This window comes from Staurois parvus, unplaced genomic scaffold (genome assembly GCF_062004578.1).
Source record: "Staurois parvus isolate SC_StPar_1 unplaced genomic scaffold, SC_StPar_1.0 ptg000011l, whole genome shotgun sequence".
Classification (NCBI taxonomy): Eukaryota; Metazoa; Chordata; class Amphibia; order Anura; family Ranidae; genus Staurois; species Staurois parvus.
The window spans coordinates 13,369,222-13,391,659 of NW_028317807.1; the positions used below are offsets into that span (position 1 = coordinate 13,369,222).

The window sequence follows — 22,438 nt, forward strand, 5'->3', positions numbered from 1 at the left end:
CCAAACAATTCTATATTTTCTGAAAGCAGAGGTCCTGTAGAATAAAATAATGGCAATTGCAATTTTTATGTTGCATGATATTTGCGCAACTGTTTATCAAAAGCATATTTTTAGGTCAATATGTTAAAATGTAATTTAGTATACAAAAGCACAACAGTATACCCATTTTTTGGTAAAAGAAAAAAGACGGGGTTAAGTAGAGTTAATATTCACCAAACATGTCAAGACTCAAACTTACGTGTGCCTGTCAAATGCTGAAAGACTACTGTACCTAACATTTTTTATAGATGACATTTTAAAAGACTTATCTTGGTGATACTGCATATGTGTGGCACAATTGTTATTTAAATGCACACGCATGCATTTACACTTTCATGTATGTGCATGTGGGCCTTAAAAAATGTTAAGTATTATTTTTATTTAAATGATTACAATTGAATTTGTTTTACTTTTTTCATTTATCTTTATTGCTAACATGCCCCATGTGATAGCTTGGGCAAGTAACAAGAAATCTTTATGGAGACCTCCAATGTCTCCCCTGCCTTCCGCTGCAGCTATTCAAGCATAGATTGTGCTTGATTAGCTGCTTACCCAGGTACAGGAGCTGAGAAATGAGAGAAGTGAAACCAGAAGTAATGAAATGCTTGCTGCTTCCGACTTCATTACTTGAAAAGAGGATCAGAAAGCTCACTGTAGGGGCAGTGCACTGTGGGATCCCCTATCTACAGTAAAAGTGATTGAGCAGCTGTTGAGCCACCCAGATGACTTGATGTAATGGGGCTCTTATGGGGACTCTGATCTGAGGTAAGGAACACGTCTATGTTACAGGGACTTTGATGGCACTGCTCGAGGGCCCGGGATCAGTAGGGGGCCCCATGAGATGCCGCTGATACCTTTTTCATAGGCTTTTTTGAGTTTGGGCACGAACACAGGGGCCCCATGATCCCCTATTGCCCGGGGGCCCCATGAGTTGTCAGTCCACCCCTGATGGGGACTCTCATATAAAGGGGAACTCTGATGGGCTGAAGTTTATTTGGGATTTCTTTAATTGTTTACTACATTTTTTTCTGTTCTAAATCATAACATGCTGATTGCAAATAAAATTCCAAGTAAAACTTGGTTGATTTAAATTTGATGCATTCATTTATAAAACTGATTATTTGATGTGGCCCTCATACTGAAAATCTTTGAGACCCCTGGTTTAGTATAAAGCAATATGTCATTAGAATGAAAGAGCAAATAAATGCTCTCCCTGAAAAAAGATACTGTAAATACTTTTTCCACGGCCCATACATCTCATGAAAAGAATGTGTATGGCAGAAAAGTATCTTCAGAATTTGACACTTGCAGAACTATTGCTCCCCTGTGTCTCCCACTGGCCTCAGTGGTCCTGCCAACCCTTATGTCAGTGATGTGTCCTGTGGTTACTGGGGAACAGCAGAGAAACCATTGAGCACAGCAAGGGGAGATATGTGTTTCACACTCCTGGAAGTGTTGGTTTCGGAAAAGACTTTACTCTGCAATTCCTCTTCATCGCAGTGGGGATCAGCACTACAACTAGGGGGAGAGGTAAATGTTTACCTTCTTCTTTGCAAAGACAGCTTTTACTTTCATATTCTCTTCTGCATCAGAGTTGACTTAATTATTCCCTTACCTATTGAATTACCCCTTAACCTTCTAAACACCGCATTTAATCTTATAGGGGAAGCCTGGCTCTACCTTCTATTTTATCTTGATGTGCCTTATATATGAATATATATATATATACTATATTGCCAAAAGTATTGAGATGCCTGCCTTTACATGCACATGAACTTTAAAGTCATCCCAGTCTTAGTCCGTAGTGTTCAATATTGAGTTGGCCCACCCCTTGCAGCTATAACTGCTTCAACTCTTCTGAAAAGGCTGTCCACAAGGTTTAGGAGTGTGTCTATGGGAATGTTTGACCATTCTTCCAGAAGTATATTTGTGAGGTCAGGCACTGATGTTGGACAAGTAGGCCTGGATTGCAGTCTCCACTCTTAATTCAACCTAAAGGTGTTCTATTGGGATGAGATCAGGACTGTGCAAGCCAGTCAAGTTCCTCCACCCCAAACTCGCTCATCCATGTCTTTATGGACCTTGCTTTGTGCACTGGTGTGCAGTCATGTTGGAACAGGAAGGGGCCATCCCCAAACTGTTCCCACAAAGTTGGGAGCATGAAATTGTCTAAAATGTCATGGTATGCTGACACCTTAAGAGTTCCACTCACTGGAACTAACGGGTCAAGCCCAACCCTGATGAACAAGCCCACACCATAATCCCCCTCCACCAAACTTTACACTTGGCACAATGCACTTGGGCAAATACCATTCTGGCAACTGCTAAACTCAGACACATTCATTGGATTGCCAGTTAGAAAAGTGTGATTTGTCACTCCAGAGAACAGGTCTCCACTGCTCTAGAATCTAGTGGTGGTGTGCTTTACACCACTGCATCTGACGCTTTGCATTGCACTTGGTGATATAAGGCTTGGAAGCAGCTGCTCGGCCATGGAAAACCCATTTCATAAAGCTCTCTACGTACTGTTGTTGTGCTAATCTGAAGGCCACACAAAGTTTGGAGGTCTTTAACTATTGACTCTGTAGACAGTTGGCGACTTCTGCACACTGTGTGCTTCAGCATGCACTGATCCCGCTCTGTCATTTTACATGGTCTACCAATTTGTGGCTGATTTGCTGTTGTTCCCGGTTGCTTCCACTTTGTTACAATACCACAACTGACTGTGGAATATTTAGTACCAAGGAAATTTCATCGATGGACTTATTGCACAGATGACAAGCTACCACGGCACCACACTTGAATTCACTGAGCTCCTGAGAGCAACCCACTCTTCCACAAAGGTTTGCAGAAGCAGTCTGCATGCCTAGGTGCTTGATTTTATACACCTGCAGCCATGAAGGTGATTGAAACACCTGAATCCAATGATTTGGAGGGGTGTCCCAATACTTTTGGCAATATAGTGTGTGTATACAGTATATATGTATACTGTGTGTGAGATATATATATATATATATATATATATATATATATATATATATATATATACTCATTTCCCATCAGAAATATTTTTTTTTACTTATCTGTATTGCTCATCCTTCTCTGTTGTTGCATAGCCCCATGCAGTGACTATAAATGATCAATTGTAGTAGCCATCATCTTGCTATCTCCCACTTGGGCTTAATATTCAACCATCCCGATATTACCTGTTACCTTGCTGAGTGGTACTTCTCATGCAGCCAAAGCTTCAAGGGCAACTGTTCTCCCAGGTCCTCCATAAGAATGTAATTGTGCTAATACTTTAATTGCTCATGCAAGTGTTTTTCCAGATAAATATATATACTAATCTTTTGTGCCTGTTCAATAGTTTTTTGGAATAATAGCTATAATATGAAGTAGCATGACCCCACTTGAGTTCAGTAGAAGACTCAAAGCTGGTTATATTTTAATGCAAATGTTACCTTTTGTAAATGGATAGCCTGAGAAGAAAAGGTTTCCATAGCAACGCTCACAAACTAGTAACCTGTTTATCTGAGATTTCTGTGTGAAGCTGATATTGGAAGGGAAAATTTGAAGGGTAGAGTTCCTTTTTTGATGTCAGCTGGGATTTTGTTTTTCTTAGTTTGTTTCAAAGACTCCACATTATTCCAGGCACAGTTTAGAATATATTAGCTAGATTTCAGTTTGTTTTGCTTTGGGAACAAATCCAAGAAAAGTGTCATTACAGGAAATAGAAATAACCATTATGTAAATGTTTTTTAATGTTTATTTAAAACTTGCTACCTTAGAGAGATTCACTCCATCTTACATAAGATATATTGATATAAAGCATTTTCACAGAAATATTTATGCATTCTTATTTATTTAATGCGGTATGTATACTACCTGTATATGTTATTGTGTTATAGGCAGGATGTTTGCTTATAGGCTGTTGATTACCTTCAGTTTTAGTAAAGAAAGATGATATGTGTTTTTGGAGACATTTTACAATTTTAGAACCAATATATCGTAATTAAATTTTTAACATAATTTCTTTAACCAGTTGCAGGAATTCAAGTTAAAGTGACCCATCAGTCCATTCATTTCAGCAACATTTTCCTATAAAATTATATGTGCGTTTAACGTATTTATGCATGTTATTTACTTGTAAAAACATCCAAAAAATCTGAGACTGCTGCTGGGCACCACCAACTCGTATGATGTCAGCAGCCCCAGCAGACACAGAGATGTCACTCAAGTGAAACCCTATGGTAGCCTTTCTCAACCAGGATACCATTGGATGTCAATGGGCTTTTATAACACAGTACACTCCATCCACCCAGTAGTAGAGGTCCCTTCTACAGTGCAAGGTACTACTCTAACCACCATGTAAGAGGGGCCTTTTGCCACGGATCCCAAATTTAGGTGGGGGACTTTTCCACTGGCCACCCATGTAAGGGGTTCTTCTCCTACTGACTATCAATGCTTAAGGGCATTTATTACAAAATAAATCCCTAACCTAAAAATACTACATGGAACTTTATTGATACCATTTTCATTTGTATAAAAAGATAGAAAGTTTACTATACAACATTTAAAACAGTTTACTCTTTAAAATATTATATCCATGAACATGTTGTTTTTTTATACACCATTCTTGCTCCGGAACTAGACAACTATACACAGTACAGAGATAATGAAAAATATGTATATATTGGGTCCTCACATTCTTCAACATGTTTCACAGGTCAACGCCTGCTTCTTCAGGAAAGTACAGAAGCATATTCATATCTGTAACACAAATAGGATGTTTTGACCCACACTCAAATATGATTTCAGTAACATCTCCACATTCAGGTATATACAACCTACCCCATTATAACATGTGCATAAGTTAAAAACAAGAGGAAGAATGTCACCAGCACAACACGGAATCCTCAGAAGGGTCCAAAGCTTTATTTAGTGGTCACATAATATATACTGTACAGCAGCAACATTTCGGAGCCATGGAGGTCCCCTTTGTCAGGCAAGTGACAAAAAGCTGAATCTGTGTGTCCATAAGATGCAAAGAGCTCTGCTCAGCTCAGCCAAGGGCTCCCGCTGCTATGTTCCAGCCAATGAGGATGGAGAGACCCGGGAGAGCCTCTGTTCTCATGCACACACCTGGATCAGGCTCAGGTGAGTCTCAGCCAATGAGGAGGGAGAGACCCGGAAGAGCCTCTGCTCTCATATACATACCTCTATCAGGCTCAGGTGAGTATACAGAGAGGATGAGGGGGAAGCTGCACTTAGAATGCATAGAATATATGATGTAAAGAACCTTCTGCCTCTACAACCACTTTAACCCCTTCAAGTCCAGAAACTTTCACCCCCTTCCAATTCAGGCCAATTTCCAGTTTTCAGCACTGTTGCACTTTGAATGACAATTGGGTGGTCATGCAACACTGTACCCATATGAAACTTTTTATAATATTCTTCACACAGATGGAGCTTTCTTTTGGTGGTATTTGATTACCACTGTTTTTTTTTTTTTGCTATATAAATGAAAAAATACAAATAATTCGGAAAAAAAAAATTTTTTTCTTCAGTTTTTGTTGTAACTGTTTGCAAATAAATAATCCTTCTTCATAAATTTAGGCCAGAATTTATTCTGCTGCATTTTTTGGGTAAAAATAACCCAAAACAGTGTATATTATTTAGTCTGTATGAAAGGTATAGAGTCTACAAACCATGGGATATACAGTGCTCAGCATAAATGAGTCCACCCCAACAGATTTGTCAGAAAACTTTTCTTTCAGAATCAACATTTTCTATGGGACACTATACTGCAAAATACTCCCACAAATGCGGGCCCTTGATTGCAAGCAAGATTTGTTCATTTCCTCACACAAAAAAGTATTTTTCCTAACAAATTCATTCAAGACCATGTTGTAAAAATGAACACACCCCAATGAAAGTCTAAGGCGCAAAGCTAAGTTTTAGACAACAAAATTCTAATTAACATGAATTCAACTACAGGTAAGTCTAATTATTCATTAAACATGTGTCCAGCAGACAGTTGATTATAAAAGGGTGTTACATAACAAAGAAAAACTCTTCCCATTTCATGCTGTCAGCAATGGCATCACATAGAAGAGAAATGTCACAAGGCCTGAAAAAGAAAATAATATCTTTATACAAGAAAGGTGAAGGCTACAAGAAGATCAACAAACCTTTACTTATCAGTCAGAATAGTGTAGCAAAAGCGATACAAAAATTTAACAAAGATGGAAGTGTAACCATCTCACAGAGACAACCAGGCTGTCCACGGACATTAACACCTCGACAGGACCATCTTCTGATGAGAAGGGTTGAAGAAAATTGCCACACAAGTTCATTGTAGTTAGCTAAAGAAGTAGAAAGCCCGAGCTGACCGAGAGGAGGACTGTTAGTAAACAAAGCAGCCCTCCTCCCCGTCGGGGATCCTCGGTAATCACCGGGCGCCGGTGGGTAATCACTGATCGGGACACGGGATTGACAGCCACGGCCGCGAATGGCGGTGTGGGTAGGTCACCCGTGTGCCCCACACCTGGAAATGCAAAATCATGTATATATACATGATTTTGTGCACCCCTGCCGCCCTTTAGCAGTATTTCTGCTATAGGAAGATTTGACATGTTCAGCCAAGAACCAAACCCTAGATATGGCTTACAAAGAAGCAAGGGACTGTGACAACGGATTGACTCTTCCTATAGTAGTCAAATTATCCAGCACATTCAATGGTGCATTGCAAGTGAATAACAAAATCATTCCCTTTAAACATTTTATGGCGCTAGCTACATGTGAAACTGACACCAAGGGAAATGTACAGTAAAAACATTCTTTGCCAGGCTACATGTAGATTTGTTTTCAGAGTTGCTATAAAGTTCACCTGCCATGATAGAAATATAGCGGTTGCCATAACTTACCTGCTTCCAAAAATGCTTGCTGCCTCATTACTATACTGCATTTTGGCTTCAACACATTCTTGACCATTAACAAAAAACAAATATGGAGATAAGGAACATTAAAGTAAACTCAGAACTGTTTTTATGCATACTTGTTTAGGTTCAATGGCTAAAAGTATTGAAGCAAAAGGAATATAATAACAGCCAGGAAATATGATTTTCAAAAGGAGTGATTACTAATGGTAAAATCTTCAAACTAAAGGCACTTCACTGGTGCCGACACAAAACCTATTCTTGCTGGCTCTGTATATGAAGACCATGTAACAGAAGGTAAAAGAAAGAGTAAACAAAGCACACTGAATAGTACAGGTAATTTACCTTTTAATTATTTAAATGTGGAATAAAATACACTCAGAATGTGATGACTTGATCACAACCTATCACCAGGAAAAGAAACTACTATAGGGTATCTAGTCACATCAGTAGGTGCAGTACTAAGGCTAGACACACACGCATGGTTTTCTTGTGGGCTGAATGAGAAAAATCAAATCGATTTCTCCATCCATGCTACACAGCATGGATTGAAGACTTCCTTGGCGGCTATTGTGTTCAGACATAAGATGTACTTTCTGTTTGTGCCAAAATTTTCCACCAGCTCCATTGATTTTTGAATCAAAGTTTGTTGAGCTGACTGCTGCAGACAGGACCACCCATTCCTTGGATTTTGGCTGATTCTGTCTGATTCTGCAAGAATCAGCCAAATTCAAGCCTTGTATGATGGGCTAAACTTTTGTTAGGTAGCTGGGAGAAGGAGAGGGAGAAGCAGAGATGGTGATGCTGAAGTGAACACTAAATCAGCCAGGAGAGGAACCATAATTGTCCAGAAATCACAATGCTATGTAGGTCCTGAGATTTAAGCATGGGCAAGAAATATCTCTCCTGGATATTTTTTATCCACCTTTGATTTATTAAAAGGTGATTTATCTGTACTATCAAGTGTGATGTGTTTTCTTTTTCTTGTGACTAGAATTGGTAACTGCTATGCTTATTTCCATACACAAAATGGGCCCCTCAGCATGTATTCCTAGCAGCCAGAGGTTGCTGCTTGATATTGATAGGTGAAAGAATGTATAGAACAGGCCACATAATTTAGTTGTATGCACAATCCCTAATTGAGCACTGTTAACCAGTGATGGCTATCCATTGTTTATCAAAGTAACAAGTATGCAGCCTACACTTACATTTTCTTCTTCACTCTGTCCAGCCCCTTTGCACAGTGAAGCAAGCTGAAAAAAATCCATGTGACAGTGCTGGGCCAATAAGCGCTATCACACAGCACTGTTGACAATGGAATTTGTAGCTTACCCCGGGATCTCCTTTCCCTTCCACTGAGTGAATGGAGTGGCAGGGGAGCAAATAGAGAATATACATTTGCATCTGTGGGAATGTGCATTGTGGGTTGTCTTTACTTGTCTCCTCTTTGATAAAAAGTTACAAGTTGCCTGGTTCTGTTCAGCTTCAACTCATGGGAGTCATAGACAGCGACATCAATTATTTTATGAAAAAGAGAGGAAGGCTGCTCTAAGTTCAGTATTGACAATTTATTGGTGAACAATAGATACATTGCACTTACAAGAAAAATAGTTAAAAAGATTCATTGTGTCATGTAATAAGATCCAGGTGAGACATCCAGCCGTCCAGCAGCAAACTCTGTCTATAAGATCAGAAAGTAGAGTCCAGGATGTGCCTGTGCATCAAAATGACGCTTGGAAAGCAGAGTAGGATGTAGGAAGTGAAGGGGGCTGTAAAGCGTTTTGGAGCATGCTGAGTAGGCTCCTTCTTCAGACCTGAGCCCCAATAGAACGCTGACATTTTTATAGTGTGAAGGGAATGGGAGGAAAGCAAGTGTTAGCAACTGCCTGGCGGTACCTCTAGCAGCCCCCAGGCCGCGATTGCGAGTGCGGTCCTGGTGTCCACCGGCTAGAATGGATCGGCGCTCTGCACATGCGCGGAGCCATTTGTAGCCGCGATCCCTGACAGCAAGTAGTTCCTGGGTTCTAAGGACCTACATGTTTTTCTCCATCGTACAGGAATTAATGCAGATATAAAAACAGGAATAAAAACACACGAGAGAATAGCTCTAATGCTTTTGGGTTAAAAAGTATACACGTGTGTATGTATACATATAATAACGTATATCTAAAAAAAGGCTTATTCGATAGAAGGGAAATAGAAAATGACAATTAAATTAATTATAAAAATGAATTAGAATAGAACAATGGAGGTGAAAATAAATGTTAATAAAAATGAATAAATCAATGAGATAATGAAAAAGGTAGATGATTGTACCATAACTAAATTTATAAAAATAATAATAATAAAAGCAAAATTAAAAACAAAGTTAGAAAAGCGCATTTTAATAAATGGGCTTGCTATAAAATAGTATGTGAATTTTGTGTATCTCCTTATTATCCCTTTGTAGTGTACTAAAAGGGATTGTAGTTAAATGAGAAAGAGATAAGGAAATGATATACCTAAATTAGTTGGAGGAAAGGACTACTAATGATAAAGTATAAACAGCTGTATAAAGATATTGTGTTGATATTTATAACCACCATTTGGAAGGAAGCAAATGTCTCTATAAAATGGAGCTGATTTCAAACTCTTCATTTAGGCCACCAGGGGATAACACATCCAAGGTGTAGATCCAAAAAGTTTCCCTCTGACAGAGATGCAAAAAGCGCTCTGCCAGAGGGAGATCCCGTGGCATTCCTTCAATGATCCACACACTAAGACTGTCAGTGGATTTTCAATGGCATTCAAGGAAATGTCTGGGTACGCTATGCTGATCTTTTCCATCTTGTATAAGGCAACGGTGCTCGCCAAAATGTTTACAAAGGGTATGTGTGGTTCTACCCACGTAGTTCAGACCACAAGGACAAATGATCAATTATTTTATCCTCTCGGGTTTTGTTTAAAATGGTGGGCAACCCAAATATGAATTATTCACAAAAGGTGTATGTATTCGGTACAAAAAGAATTTGCTTTAAAAATGTTTTAAAAAACAATGTTTATTTATTTATTTTACAACCTGTGTATGAGCCCTTCCTTCTTCACAAAGGCTGTGCCTTCTTTGCAACTTCAGTTGCTACTACCTGAGCGATGTTGCTATTTGCTGCATGTGTATGACCAACTTTGTCCCATCCATTGATTGCTCGATATTCTTATCATGGTGCAATGTTATATTATTGTAATGATTTTTAATAACTTAGTTAATTAAATGATTATAGAGATAAATTATTTGCTCACGACCTTTAGAGTCACAGGTGTGAAATGTAACATAATAGAACCTTTATGCTTTCTTGGTTCATTAAGTGAATTCTATTAATAACTTTGTCATAATGAGGACAGTGTGTAATATCTCTGTGAACATCTCATGATGGATAAATCTTTCTATTAGTAATTGCTTAAAGTAAAACAGCAGATAAGGTGTTAAATAGGTTTCTAAATGTAAATCAAATTAGTCCCCTATTAGGACAACACATATATTTGACTAGAATATGCATAAATTAGCTTTTTACTGTATTTGAGAAGTGTAGGATTAATAGGGATAATGTGGATTAAAAACCATACCCAGCCAAAGTTTCTACAAAGTTTTTATTGTGGTCTGTAATCCTGTTGGAGAGGGGAGTGACTTGGGGGAAAATTATTATTGTCTGTCTTTTTACAGTGGATATAAAAGTCTACACATCCCTGTTAAAATATCAGGTTTCTGTGATGTAAAAAAATGAAACAAAGATAAATAATTTCAGAACTTTTTCCACCTTTAATGTGACTTATAAACTGTACAACTCAATTGAAAAGCAAACTGAAATCTTTTACGGGGGGAAGTAATCATAAAAAACTAAAATAATGCGGTTGCATAAGTGTGCACACCCTCTTATAACTGGTGATGTAGATGTGTTCAGAATTAAGCAATCACATTCAAAATCATGTTAAATAGGAGTCAGTACATACCTGCCATCATTTAAAGTGCTTCTGATTAACCCCAAATAAAGTTCAGCTTTTCTAGTAGGTCTTGCCTGACATTTTCTTAGTCGCATCCTACAGAAAAAGCCATGGTCTGCAGAGAGCTTTCAAAGCATCAGAGGGATCTCATTGTTAATAGGTATCAGCCAGGAGAAGGGTACAGAAAAATTTCAAAGGCATTAGATATACCATGGAACACAGTGAAAAAACGAGAAGAAAACTGGTCTAGGAGGCTGCCAAGAGGCCTACAGCAACATTAAAGGAGCTGCAGGAATATCTGGCAAGTACTGGATGTGTTGTACGTGACAACAATCTCCCGTATTCTTCATATGTCTGGGCTATGGAATAGAGTGGTAAGACGGAAACCTTTTCTTAAGAATAAAAACATCCAAGCTCAGGTAAATTTTAGTCAAGGTAGAGGGAATTATGAACAGTTCCAAATACTAGTCAATATTGGCACAAAACCTTCAGGCTTCTGCTAGAAAGCTGAACATGAACATCTTGCAGCATGACAATGACCCAAAGCATACATCCAAATCAACAAAGGAATGACTCCACCAGAAGAAGATTCAACTTTTGGAATGGCCCAGCCAGAGCCCAGACCTGAATCCCATCAAAAATCTGTGGGGTGATCTGAAGAGGGCTGTGCACAGGAGGTGCCCTCGCAATCGGACAGATTAGGAGTGTTTTTGCAAGGAAGAGTGGGCAAATATTGCCAAGTCAAGATGTGCCATACTGATTAACTCTTACCCAAAAAGACTGAGTGCTGGAATTACATGAAAAGGTGCTTCAACAAAGTGTTAGTTAAAGGGTGTGCACACTTATGCAACCATATTATTTTAGTTTTTTTTATTTTTACTTCCCTCTACCTAAAAGATTTCAGTTTGTTGTTCAACTGAGTTGTACAGTTTATAGGTTACATTAAAGGTGGAAAAAGTTCTGAAATGATTTATCTTTGTCTCATTTTTTACATCACAGAAACCTGACATTTTAACAGGGGTGTGTAGACTTTGTATATCCACTATGTGTCCAAGTGACTTCCTTCCTTTCTTGTCATGCTGTCGCAAGGACAATAAGTAACTGGAGAGGTTTCCTATATTTCCATCTCTCTCTAGTCCTACAAAATTGTTTTGTAGGAGTTGGGGTTCAAATAAAATGTATAACAGAAAATACAAATATGTTGTAACTTGTGTTCCAGCTAATGGTGCCTGACATAGCCAGGTCATCCACAAGGCAACCTAGGAAGGAGCCTAGAACACCAGGGGGGAATACCACAATTGGTCAAAGCTGTATACCTACCTTTTTAGTTCACAAGGGAGGATGTGCTTGCAGTCAGTGGCCATGCCAGCACAGACAATGCTAACAGAGTGGCTTATCTGCATCTATTGCAATCCTTATCAATGTCAGTCAGAGAGACGGGGAGCAAAGTTGCTCTCTTGGCTAGGGCTTGATTGTGCCTTAATTATTCTCTGGTCTCTAAGAAAAGTGATGTTATTTAAAGCTGTTGGATGGCATATAACAGGTTGTCTTCAGATATGAAAAGTTAACTAGCAGTCTAACCACTGAAGATCTCCACTGTGACACACACACTTGTTAATTGCTGACACCTTTAGTGTTCCTCCTGACTCTAGAGAACTATAGATTAATGGTTAAAGGGAATGTAATGTCTTTGCATTGCTTTTTCATATAAAGGTCAGTTTGATGTCATTTTAACAATGTGTTAATGTTTTTTTAAAAAAAATGTTTTTCATGTAGAAATTGTAACTTTATGAGGACAGGCAGATGTGCTCATCACATATACAGGCTCTGCTTCCTGCCCTGCATCTGTGCACAAAATTTGTGTTTTAATCATAATACAAATCTAAAAGTTAATCAACGTACTGCATTAGTAAAGTCAGGAGTCATAGAAGTCATATCTCTTGATGTGACTACTGGTTCTGTCTTTGTGATGTAGATAGTATTGAATCAAATGAATCAGTTTGACATCCAAGCAACAGACATTTAAAGCTCACCATTTTGACTACAATATGGCAAGCATCTGCAAGAGCAATGCAGAGGGGGTGAGGCTGACACACCTCACTTCCCTCTGCATTTCTTTTGCTGGTGTTTGCCTTAGACATATGCTAGGAGTGGGAGATCGGTGCTTTCTATCAAAGCAACTAAATCCTTGCTAGCCGCAGTGTTGTGTTCCAAAGGGGAGTGCCTTGTCCAATATTTTAGCTATCGTCACAGGGCACCTAGGAAGATGGAAAAAATGTCTGCGTTTGTCTAGAACTGAATAATGTATAAAAGTCGTAATTCTTCCTTACTGCAGCAGAGAAAAATCAGGTTTCCTTCCCTTTCAGAAAGGATTGTGTTGTTTGGTAGAGCTGTGTAAATCTCAGAACTGGATGAACATGAATACACATCTTTTGGCAGTTTTGTTATATAGATGTAAAATATGGATTTAGCCATTTTGCGGATATTTTTCTAAGAAAGGCTTGAGATTCTCCTTATGGAAAATCTATATGGCCATAAAACAGAGTAAGGAAAATGGATTTTTCTCTTTATCCACACCTAACGTAAGTTTTGATTAATTTCAAGAACAGTTACTTAAAGCTTTCTTAAAAATCCTGGCTTCATTTTTGTTTCTTGTGGAGAACACTTTCCTACAATATGTCGCATGTTGGCCTAGTCTTTTATTGATGAATGTTATTCTCTGTCTTTTTCACACTCTTGGCTGTTGAAAGAATCAAAATGTCAAACAAAAGCTCATGACACAGTTGGCAGCGACTTCTATGCTTTTGTCTCTTTTGCCTCTTATAAGTCTTATTTACGGAAAGACACGTTTACATTATCTTTTATTTTCCACGAATTTCATGGAAGAAGTGGAACATATGCTGCTTTATTTAGGCATGTTACTTTGCCATGTCGGTTTGGTGTCAGGCTGCTGACAAGATCTTGCTCATAGGAACTTGCTGGGGGTTTGCCCATTGCTGGGCATCTGGAATCCATCTGGTAGCAGCAAATGAGGCAAAACTACTTAAATAACTCAAGCTAGCAATCTCAGAGGGTATGTAGTGTTCTGACATTGTCACATTTATGATAAAAATGAAGGAGAAGAAAATGTTGTATGTTGTTTTATTTATCAAAAAGCTTACCTGGAATAATTGCCACCAACAGTGACTGATGTGAATGTATAATATATATGTAAAGCGCTGCGTAAATTGATGGCGCTATATAAGTACCTGAAATAAAAATAAACAGTTGTAATGGTGTCATTGGAAATTGTTTTCTACCAATGCATTTTTGAGATGTAGGAGATAGAAGGAATCATCTTTCTGGAAAACGTTGCACTCTTAAAACAAATATCTCCTCTCAAATGTTAGTAAAGTGAACCTAGAGCTACTTGGTAGATGCCATAAGGTTTCAGATTAATCCTTCAGCTGCAAAAGAATCATCTTCAAAGTACAACTGTAAGACCTGGATGAACCTAGGAAGGCAAAATAGACACACATCCCTGTCCTCTGGGAATTGGCTCCTCAGGCACCATGTGCTGTAATAAAATAAGAGGAGGGGACATGATTACCCTCATCTTTCCATGGAAGATGTATTTTTTCAAAGGTTCCAGTGTGGTTATCTAGAAGATTCTTCTGCATCTTAATGTGAGATCTGCCACATAATGGTGTATATTATTTAGCTCCATGACCAGCTTGCTAATTTTTTAAGGGTTTACTTTGAGGTGTTCAGAGACACCACGAGCCTATTTCTGATAAAATGTAAATGACAATCTGTTTACTTACATAACACACAGCCCTGCAAAACATTTTATCTTATCTCAGTTGTAAAGGGTTGTAGACCTTTTCGCAGAGCACAGGGCAGTGTTTGCTTCACACGGATACAGGGGACATCTCTTCTCCCCAAGTCCAGCACAAAGGCTGTTCATTTCAGCTCCCTTCGGGTCTCACAACTGCATACAGAAAATGCTTTCAGAAGTCACCCAGTAGGTCACAGAGAATATGCAAACCATCACCTAAAGGTACACCCGTGAAGACTGAGGATAGCTCCATAAACCGTTCCTCAAGTCCCACGCAGATCGCTTTCACTTGCCCTTTCATATCCATGGAATATTATATGTTCCCAGACAAATTCTATAGTAAGAAAAGAATGTTCACACAGGATTGATAAGGAATAGAAGAATATAGTTTTTACTGATGAAAAATATTTTTTTTTTTTACAAAACTTCTTGGCTCAGTTCTGCTTTTTGACTCAATATCTAACAACACACCAGTATTAAACAGTTTAACTTCTGGTGCCAATATTTTATCTACCAGCATCTCTTCCCCTGATTAAGTCCTGATCAGCTAAAGCCATCTCCAACAGAGAGTATAACTCTTCTGCCTGGGGGCATATGGCAGACTATCTTGTTCCCCACAAAGCATGAAAAACAAAACTCACATATTTACTCACATAGCAAGTGCATTCTTCACCTTCCCATAACGATGAGAGATGTCATTCACAATTCCAAACTTCTCCTGCTTACTGCTCTAGCAATATCATATCGAGTCCCACCAACTGTTTCCATGACTGTCTTGGATAGCAGCCAGTTCCATGTGTGGCGGTTCCCAACTCTTAAGGTGCTCTTACAAGCTTACTAAAGGCTTGCAGAGATATTTGCCTATTAGTCCTTACATACTGTATACATGATGTTTTTCCAGCTTACTTATGCAGCACATTGTCTGGATAGCCCAAACTTTGTGTGGATAGAGTAGGAAAGGGTTAAAATCCCTATGAGGTTATTTTGTTGTTGTTTTTGCAACATTGGAGAATTTCCCTTCACTTCCTGTCCTGGAAACACAACAGAAAGTTTGAGATAAATCTCCCAAAGTGAAGAGGATTCCCCTTTTAGACAGATGGAACAGGTGTCTCTGTTGGAAGATTTCCCCTCAACTCTTTTTCTGAGAACAAAATTAAATGCTGCATTTTTGTATTGACTGACCCTTACAACCTCTACCAAAAAAACTAAAAAAAGAGGATAAACTCTAACTGGTCCTCATATCTCACTCTTTAGAGAGGTTCCTCAATAAAGACAGCAAAACTGTCTGTCTGACTTGATCTGTAATTGATTTCCTAATACCATATGTTCATCAGAAAAACATTGAACACGTATGGCACATGATCGTGAAAAAATATTTCAGAACGCACCTACAGTTAGTGATATCATGCACAAAATGAATTTCAATTAATTTTACAATGATTACCCTGAATAATCAGTTAAAGAGACCTTGTCAGGTAATAAACGTATTTCAGAGATCTGAAAATATGAGATAGAATATTTAACCTTTCCTTTGGCCCACGCTGCTCAACACTGCTTCATTGCAGAAAGCTGATTCCTTGAAGGCCGCTGGGAGACTCACACTTCACATGTATAAATCTTTCCACAAAGAAAGGCAATTCAAATCACAAGAAAAAGGACAAATTTACTATGATACAGTATGTTTCATAATAAGTTCTCCATGTGGGTGCTCAAACATAGCACTCCAATCACTTTTTATAATTGTACATAATGCAGCACATCTAAAAAAAACACCACCACCTCTGTTCAATAAATTAATAGGAGACGTATAAATAAAAATAAACAAATAATATTTAACCACTGTGCAAAATCACGTGTATATATACAGTACATGATTTTGTATTTCCGGGTAGGGGGCGGCTTCAGCTGTTGATCACCAAGAAGATTCCCCGGAGATTCCCTGCTGTCACAGAGGAGAGAATTGTTTGTAAACAGTACAGATCTTTCCCCTGTCAGCACCAACATGCTGCTTTGTATTGTTCTACATTGCTGCAGCAAAACTGACATTTACAACGAAAAAAATTTCTAGATAAGCATCTTGTATAAATGTAATTTGGGGACCACACACAAAAAAAAATGGCGTAGGGTCTACCCTAAGTTGTGATTGAGTAGGGGTTCTATGTACTCCTTACTCATCAAATTTTTTTTGGTGGGGGGGGGGTATTTGGGTAACTTCTGTTTGTTAAAGGAGGCTTCCAGATTCTGCCATGCCCCCCACTCATGGACTCTTAACAACCACTGGGCCAGTGTTGTAGAACAGAAGCCCATCTTTTCATCAACATGAGGGCGAGGTGCTTTGCCAGGGGGGTCTCCCATGGCATGGTACCTTTCCATGTTGAGGGCTAGTGTTGGGCTGAATATTCGAGTCGAACCTAAGTTCGACTCGAACATTGACCATTCATGTGTTCGCTGAACACAGAAATATATAGGGGCGTTTGTCGGGCTGTTCACCGCCACGCCCCACAATGCTCTGCACCTTGACAGTGCATTGTGATTGGTCAAAGCAATGCACCTGACCGCAGGTCAGGTGCAATGCTTTGGCCAATCACAGAACATGATGATATCACAAGGGGGCGGGGTTCACTGTCAGTAGACATAATGCGACCCCCTTGACAATTAATTCTATTGTATTTGCCCTGTTGTTTGATATGCCTGATCTAGAGTTTCCAGCATGGCCTATGACAAGTTACCTTTTCCTGTATAAAACAAATAAACTGAGAAAGAGCAGTGACAGACATGCCCCTAAATGTGACTAATGTAAAAAAAAACCTTCAAAATTATATTTTGCTGGTATAGGGACCCTGTTACACTCCATAGAGCTTTTCCTTCTACTTCTAGTGAGTGCTGGCACTGTGAACAAGAGAAGGGTTCCTATGTACACATATGGTGGGAGTGCTCCAAGATATGTAATTTTTGGTAATCCATTTTTGATATATAAAACAAAATGTATGATCATTCCCTAAGGCCTTCTCTGGAAATAGCCTTACTTTCTATTTTGCCAGTTTCGGTAGCCTCTCAAAAAAAAGAAACGTTTACGCTTTTTTCTTTCAGAAGCCAGACTGACTATTCCCTGCTTCTGGAAATCAACTGTTTCCCTACCTCTCACCCACTGGGTAGCTACCATAAAGGACATAATGCGCATAGAAGAAAGCATTGCCATGGATGCAGATAATTTTTCCAAATTCACATCACTTCGGTACATTTGGATGTACTTTACATCATCGGATGCTTTTAAGCACTATGTTTCTCTTCAGGGGTTGTCCGATCCTACTCCCACTTCCCCGGCAGTTGGGTGATCATACATCAAGGAGTTGTTATTGATTCCCTCATCTTCTCAAGAGATGGGTACTCCTTTTTTAGGTGTCATGTCTCTCCTCATCTCCTTTTCATTCCTGGGCCGAGTTCCCCCTGAATTTCACGCCTCTTTTCCTCCCCCTCTTTCTCTCCCTTATCTTCTCTTCTGCCTTCTTTTTCTGTTTTTATTCTCGTGTCCTTTTAGTGGGATGTGATTATATTTTAGTGAATGTGGTAAATCTTGGGGTCTTGGGCCTGGCTCATATGGGACGACCACTTCAACACTTCTATTGCCTACGATTGTCCACACTTGTACTGGTCGGACCCAGATTTTGTTGAATAGCCACATACCTTATCTTTATGGGATTTTATTGTATGTTCTTTTTTTCTGTATTACTGTACAATTTATTGCTCTAACTTTGTACTGTTTTGATATTCTGAAAATGCAATAAAAATATATTTGACTTTAAATGTGACTAACATCTACATTCTAAGGGCCAACCTTGAGACAAGCTTTGATATTTCCTGAATGATCTGTGTCTGCCCATTTTAATTCTGAGTACTAAAATACATGAGATTAGATTCTGCTTTTTTTTTTTACCAAATCAGGTGATCATCTTACATTGGTCAATGGCCCAAAGCTAGCAGCTGTGTTAGGTGAACTAGCAATTAGGCAGCTTAGAAAACCTAACCCAATCATTATTATCCCCCAAATAAAGGGGCAGTGGCTTCCTGCAATATCCTAAGTCAAACTGAAACATCTTACATCTTTAAGTAAACAGACACAATGCAGTCATCAGCAGAATCTCAAGAATCAATTTTTAACCAGCAGATAATATTGAGTGTTTTCTCAGTTTTACAATCTCGTTGGTGCCAGGCAACTTGATATGCAACACTTAAGTGGCTATCTTCTGCTATCTGAAGAACCCTTCAGAAGTAAAACTGAATGGCGACTGTTATCCCTAATGTTTTGTAACAAAATGGCTTATCTACAAACTAAGACTTTAATACTTAATCTTTTAAATATTGAATTATGCCTGTTAGAATGGATTTAATTAGCAAAATGCAATGAGTTTACCCCTGAGATCTCACCGGTGAGGTAGGACTGAAGCTCCCTGGAGCCTACAGAGTGGACAACAAGAGTCGAGCCCCACATTGCAAATCACTTTTGTTAACTGAAGTGTTGTTGTGTTTTAAACAGCCTTGGGACTGTTGTGATTTGAATAGCAATTTATTTATTCATCTAATCAACATGAAACATGTTAAATATCAAACATAATGGGATGATCAAATGCAAACCCCATAACATTCACTTTGTGTACAAAGGAAGATGGAATAACAATATATTTTAACATGCATCATTATAGATTCATCTGTGTATTATCTGGAACCTATAAAATATAAATGACACTTAATAGGAAAGTAAATAATATAATAAGTGAGCTGGTATTGGCAAAGCTAGATCTTGATGTTTATTATTTAATGACACTGGTTTCTATGCATAGTAGGATTCTTAAGACATAATAGGTGATCTATAAATAGTTTTCCAAGCTAATAAGGAAAACATTTGTTTTCTGTTTGTGTGCAATAGGCACTTTAATATATGAGTGCTTTTCCCAACTGGGTAAATAATAGGACATGCAGAGCTTCACCTGGAAGCAATGAACAATTCCAACCATTGGGCACAACCATCATACACAGAGATTCTCCTGCTTGTTGGAAAATCTTTGTTTAGACGAGTATCAATCATTGCTTTCTCTATGGAGGCAGGTATTTTATGATATGCTAATGTAGGAACTGACTCCCTAAGGAGCTGCTACTTCTTCCATTCCCAGTAGTGATAAACCATTAAAGCCGGGTCTCTTCCTGTCTCTGAACCTCTGTCACTACAATGGTTAAGGTGTCTTCTAAATGGGACATTGTTATTCTGCCCTCTTCTCCTCTAAGAACAGTTCTTGATTACATTGCTTGTAACATCATGTGTGAATGGAAGAGTCTGATCATTCAAAGCGTTTTCTCTCCCATTCACAGATCATGTTACAAGCAATGTAATCAATGACAAAACCTTTCTCAATGATGGAGGAGGAAGTGCGGAAGGGGGTATGTCCCCGTTGGACCATGCATACTGCTATTCTGCCTGAAGACCCAGTAGTTCGACAGTGCAGTCAAACTACTGGGTACAAGCCCTAACTAAGACATGGAATAATAAACAGGTCTGCTGGAGGTTGGGACCCTAAACTTCTGTTGTTTGCTTCTTCTAGCAAACTGTCTTTTAAGGGCCCGGGAGGAAAGGGCAGAAATCTGGTTGCATAGCAATGATAATGCCCTCTGCTGTGCAGCTCCAGCCAGTAAAAAGGGCTACTAGACAGAACTACACAGACATCTGTTGAGTGATTTGGAAAGAGGATCATGGCAATTTCAAAGATGGGCAGACTTCTTTGTGGCACCTGTGAAAATCTTGCCAATTTATCTCCAATCATCCCCAATGATAGAAAAGGTATCATTGGACAATCGCTCAAATATGACATTGATCTGTTAAATTAATTTTATCGCTGAGTCAGACTGTAGATCATCAAGCAAACATGAGCAACAGGGACACATTGTGCTCCATGTATGTAAGAGTTTAAAACAGAAATAAACTGTCCTAGACTTTACAGCTGAAGATCGTGCCATTTAAACCCCTTTTTAAACTTGCAGTTGTGGGGGGGCGTGGCTTGGCGCATGGATCTGTAGGACGTCTTCCTTCATAGCTCCCGACCTGGACCTCTTCAGCAGGGTTTCTCAACCTCCACCCGCTACTCTTCAGCCCTTCAAATGAGCAGGAACCAGCACCGAACCCCCAAGAGCACAGCTGGGGGCGGTCCTAGGGCAATTTAGGTCAGTTTCTTACCCAGTCCTCGGCTGAGGCCTCAGGTACTCGATCTGGCAAGATGGCGCTGGCTTCTCCTTCCTCGTCCTCCCCGGACACAGAGCTGCCTGCTGTCAGGGAATGGGAAGATCGCCTAGGCGATCGAATCTGCACATGCGTAGAATCCTGACAAGACATACAGGCAGGCAGGCACTAGGACCCAGGCGCGCCTGTCACCGATGACGGCGCCGGGCAGGCACTAGGACCCAGGAGCGCCTGTCAGGAGTTGGGCGGCCTATTTAAACCCAGCTCTTGCAATGCTCAAGTGCCGTATGGTCTTACCTGTTACCTGTGTTCCTGTTTGATCCAGTGTTCCTGAATACCTTGTTGCTGACCCAGCCTGTTCCTGATACTGCTGTCTTCTCCTGCTCTGATCCCTGGCTTGTCTGACCATTCTCCTGCTTAACCCTGCACAGTCTGATCTCCTGTTAACGAACCCGGCTTGTGACCAGTTTATTCCTCTGCCTGCTGACTTTGTACCACGCTGCCACCACTGTTACCGACCCAGCCTGCCTGACGCTGCTCTTGTGACCTCCTCACATCAGACTCTCACCTGCTATACACCTCCAACGGTGCTTCTACCACAGCTGGGTGAACTCAAGGGCCGCGACCTGGTCTCGGCCTGCTCCAAGTCCATCCCCACCATCAGGGGCCCTGGTGAACAAGCAGGTAGGGACTTAGATTCCGCGCCTTGGGGGAATCCGGTCTGTGGAGTGCTAGAGGCTACCGCTGTAGGATCCCTGACACCTGCTGACACTCAGGTAAGCCCCCAGGGCACCCCCTCACCACCCAGAGATACTGAGCACAACTCACAGAAGTCCCTCAGCCCCTCTCTAGCATCCCTCTGCTCTGGGGATGGCTGGGATTTGCAGTCCCACATGCGGTCTCTGCATTCCTACATCAAATCCCTACCCACTAAAACAGATTTTGAACTTTGAGAATACGTACAGACAAGAAATCTCTGACCTTAAGCAAGATATCTGTGTGCGTATGGAAGAGATTGAACATACCGCTGACGACTTTTGCAACGCTTTACAATCCCATGAAGAGACCCTTAATTATCATACAATTTTATTTCAACAACTTATGTATCAACAAGATAATATTAAGAACAGAAACTGCCGTAATAACATTCGGATCAGGGGCTTACCAGAATCCGTAGAATCTAAAGATTTAGTCACACTTACTACAGCAACCTAAGATGCCCATATTGAGCTGGACCGCGTACACCGTACACTGGGCCCCAGGTGTGCTGATCCTTCTTTTGTTCGTGACATCTTATGCAGGGTCCACTATTTCAAGGTCAAAGATGCCATTATGCATGCAGCCAGCACACAGGATACCATCCTATTCAATGAAGTGCCAGTGATGCTTCTCCCTGACCTCTCCTGCTAAACTCTCATCATGCGCAGGGCCTTGCGACCTTTC

At 39.8% G+C, this 22,438-nt stretch overlaps 1 protein-coding gene across 3 annotated transcripts in view; it reads left to right on the forward strand.

Annotated features, from left to right (window-relative positions):
- Positions 1 to 22,438, forward strand: part of PARD3B (par-3 family cell polarity regulator beta) — a 1,797,179-nt gene that overhangs the window by 1,452,828 nt on the left and 321,913 nt on the right. The window contains exon 23 of one of the 3 annotated variants that reach the window (XM_089670945.1): positions 17,860 to 18,573. The exons of the other annotated variants lie outside the window; for them this stretch is intronic. Coding sequence (XP_089527071.1) covers positions 17,860 to 17,871 — 12 coding nt within the window. The 3' untranslated portion in view covers positions 17,872 to 18,573. Of the gene's footprint in view, positions 1 to 17,859; positions 18,574 to 22,438 lie in introns of those variants that run through there. 3 annotated transcript variants of the gene reach the window in all.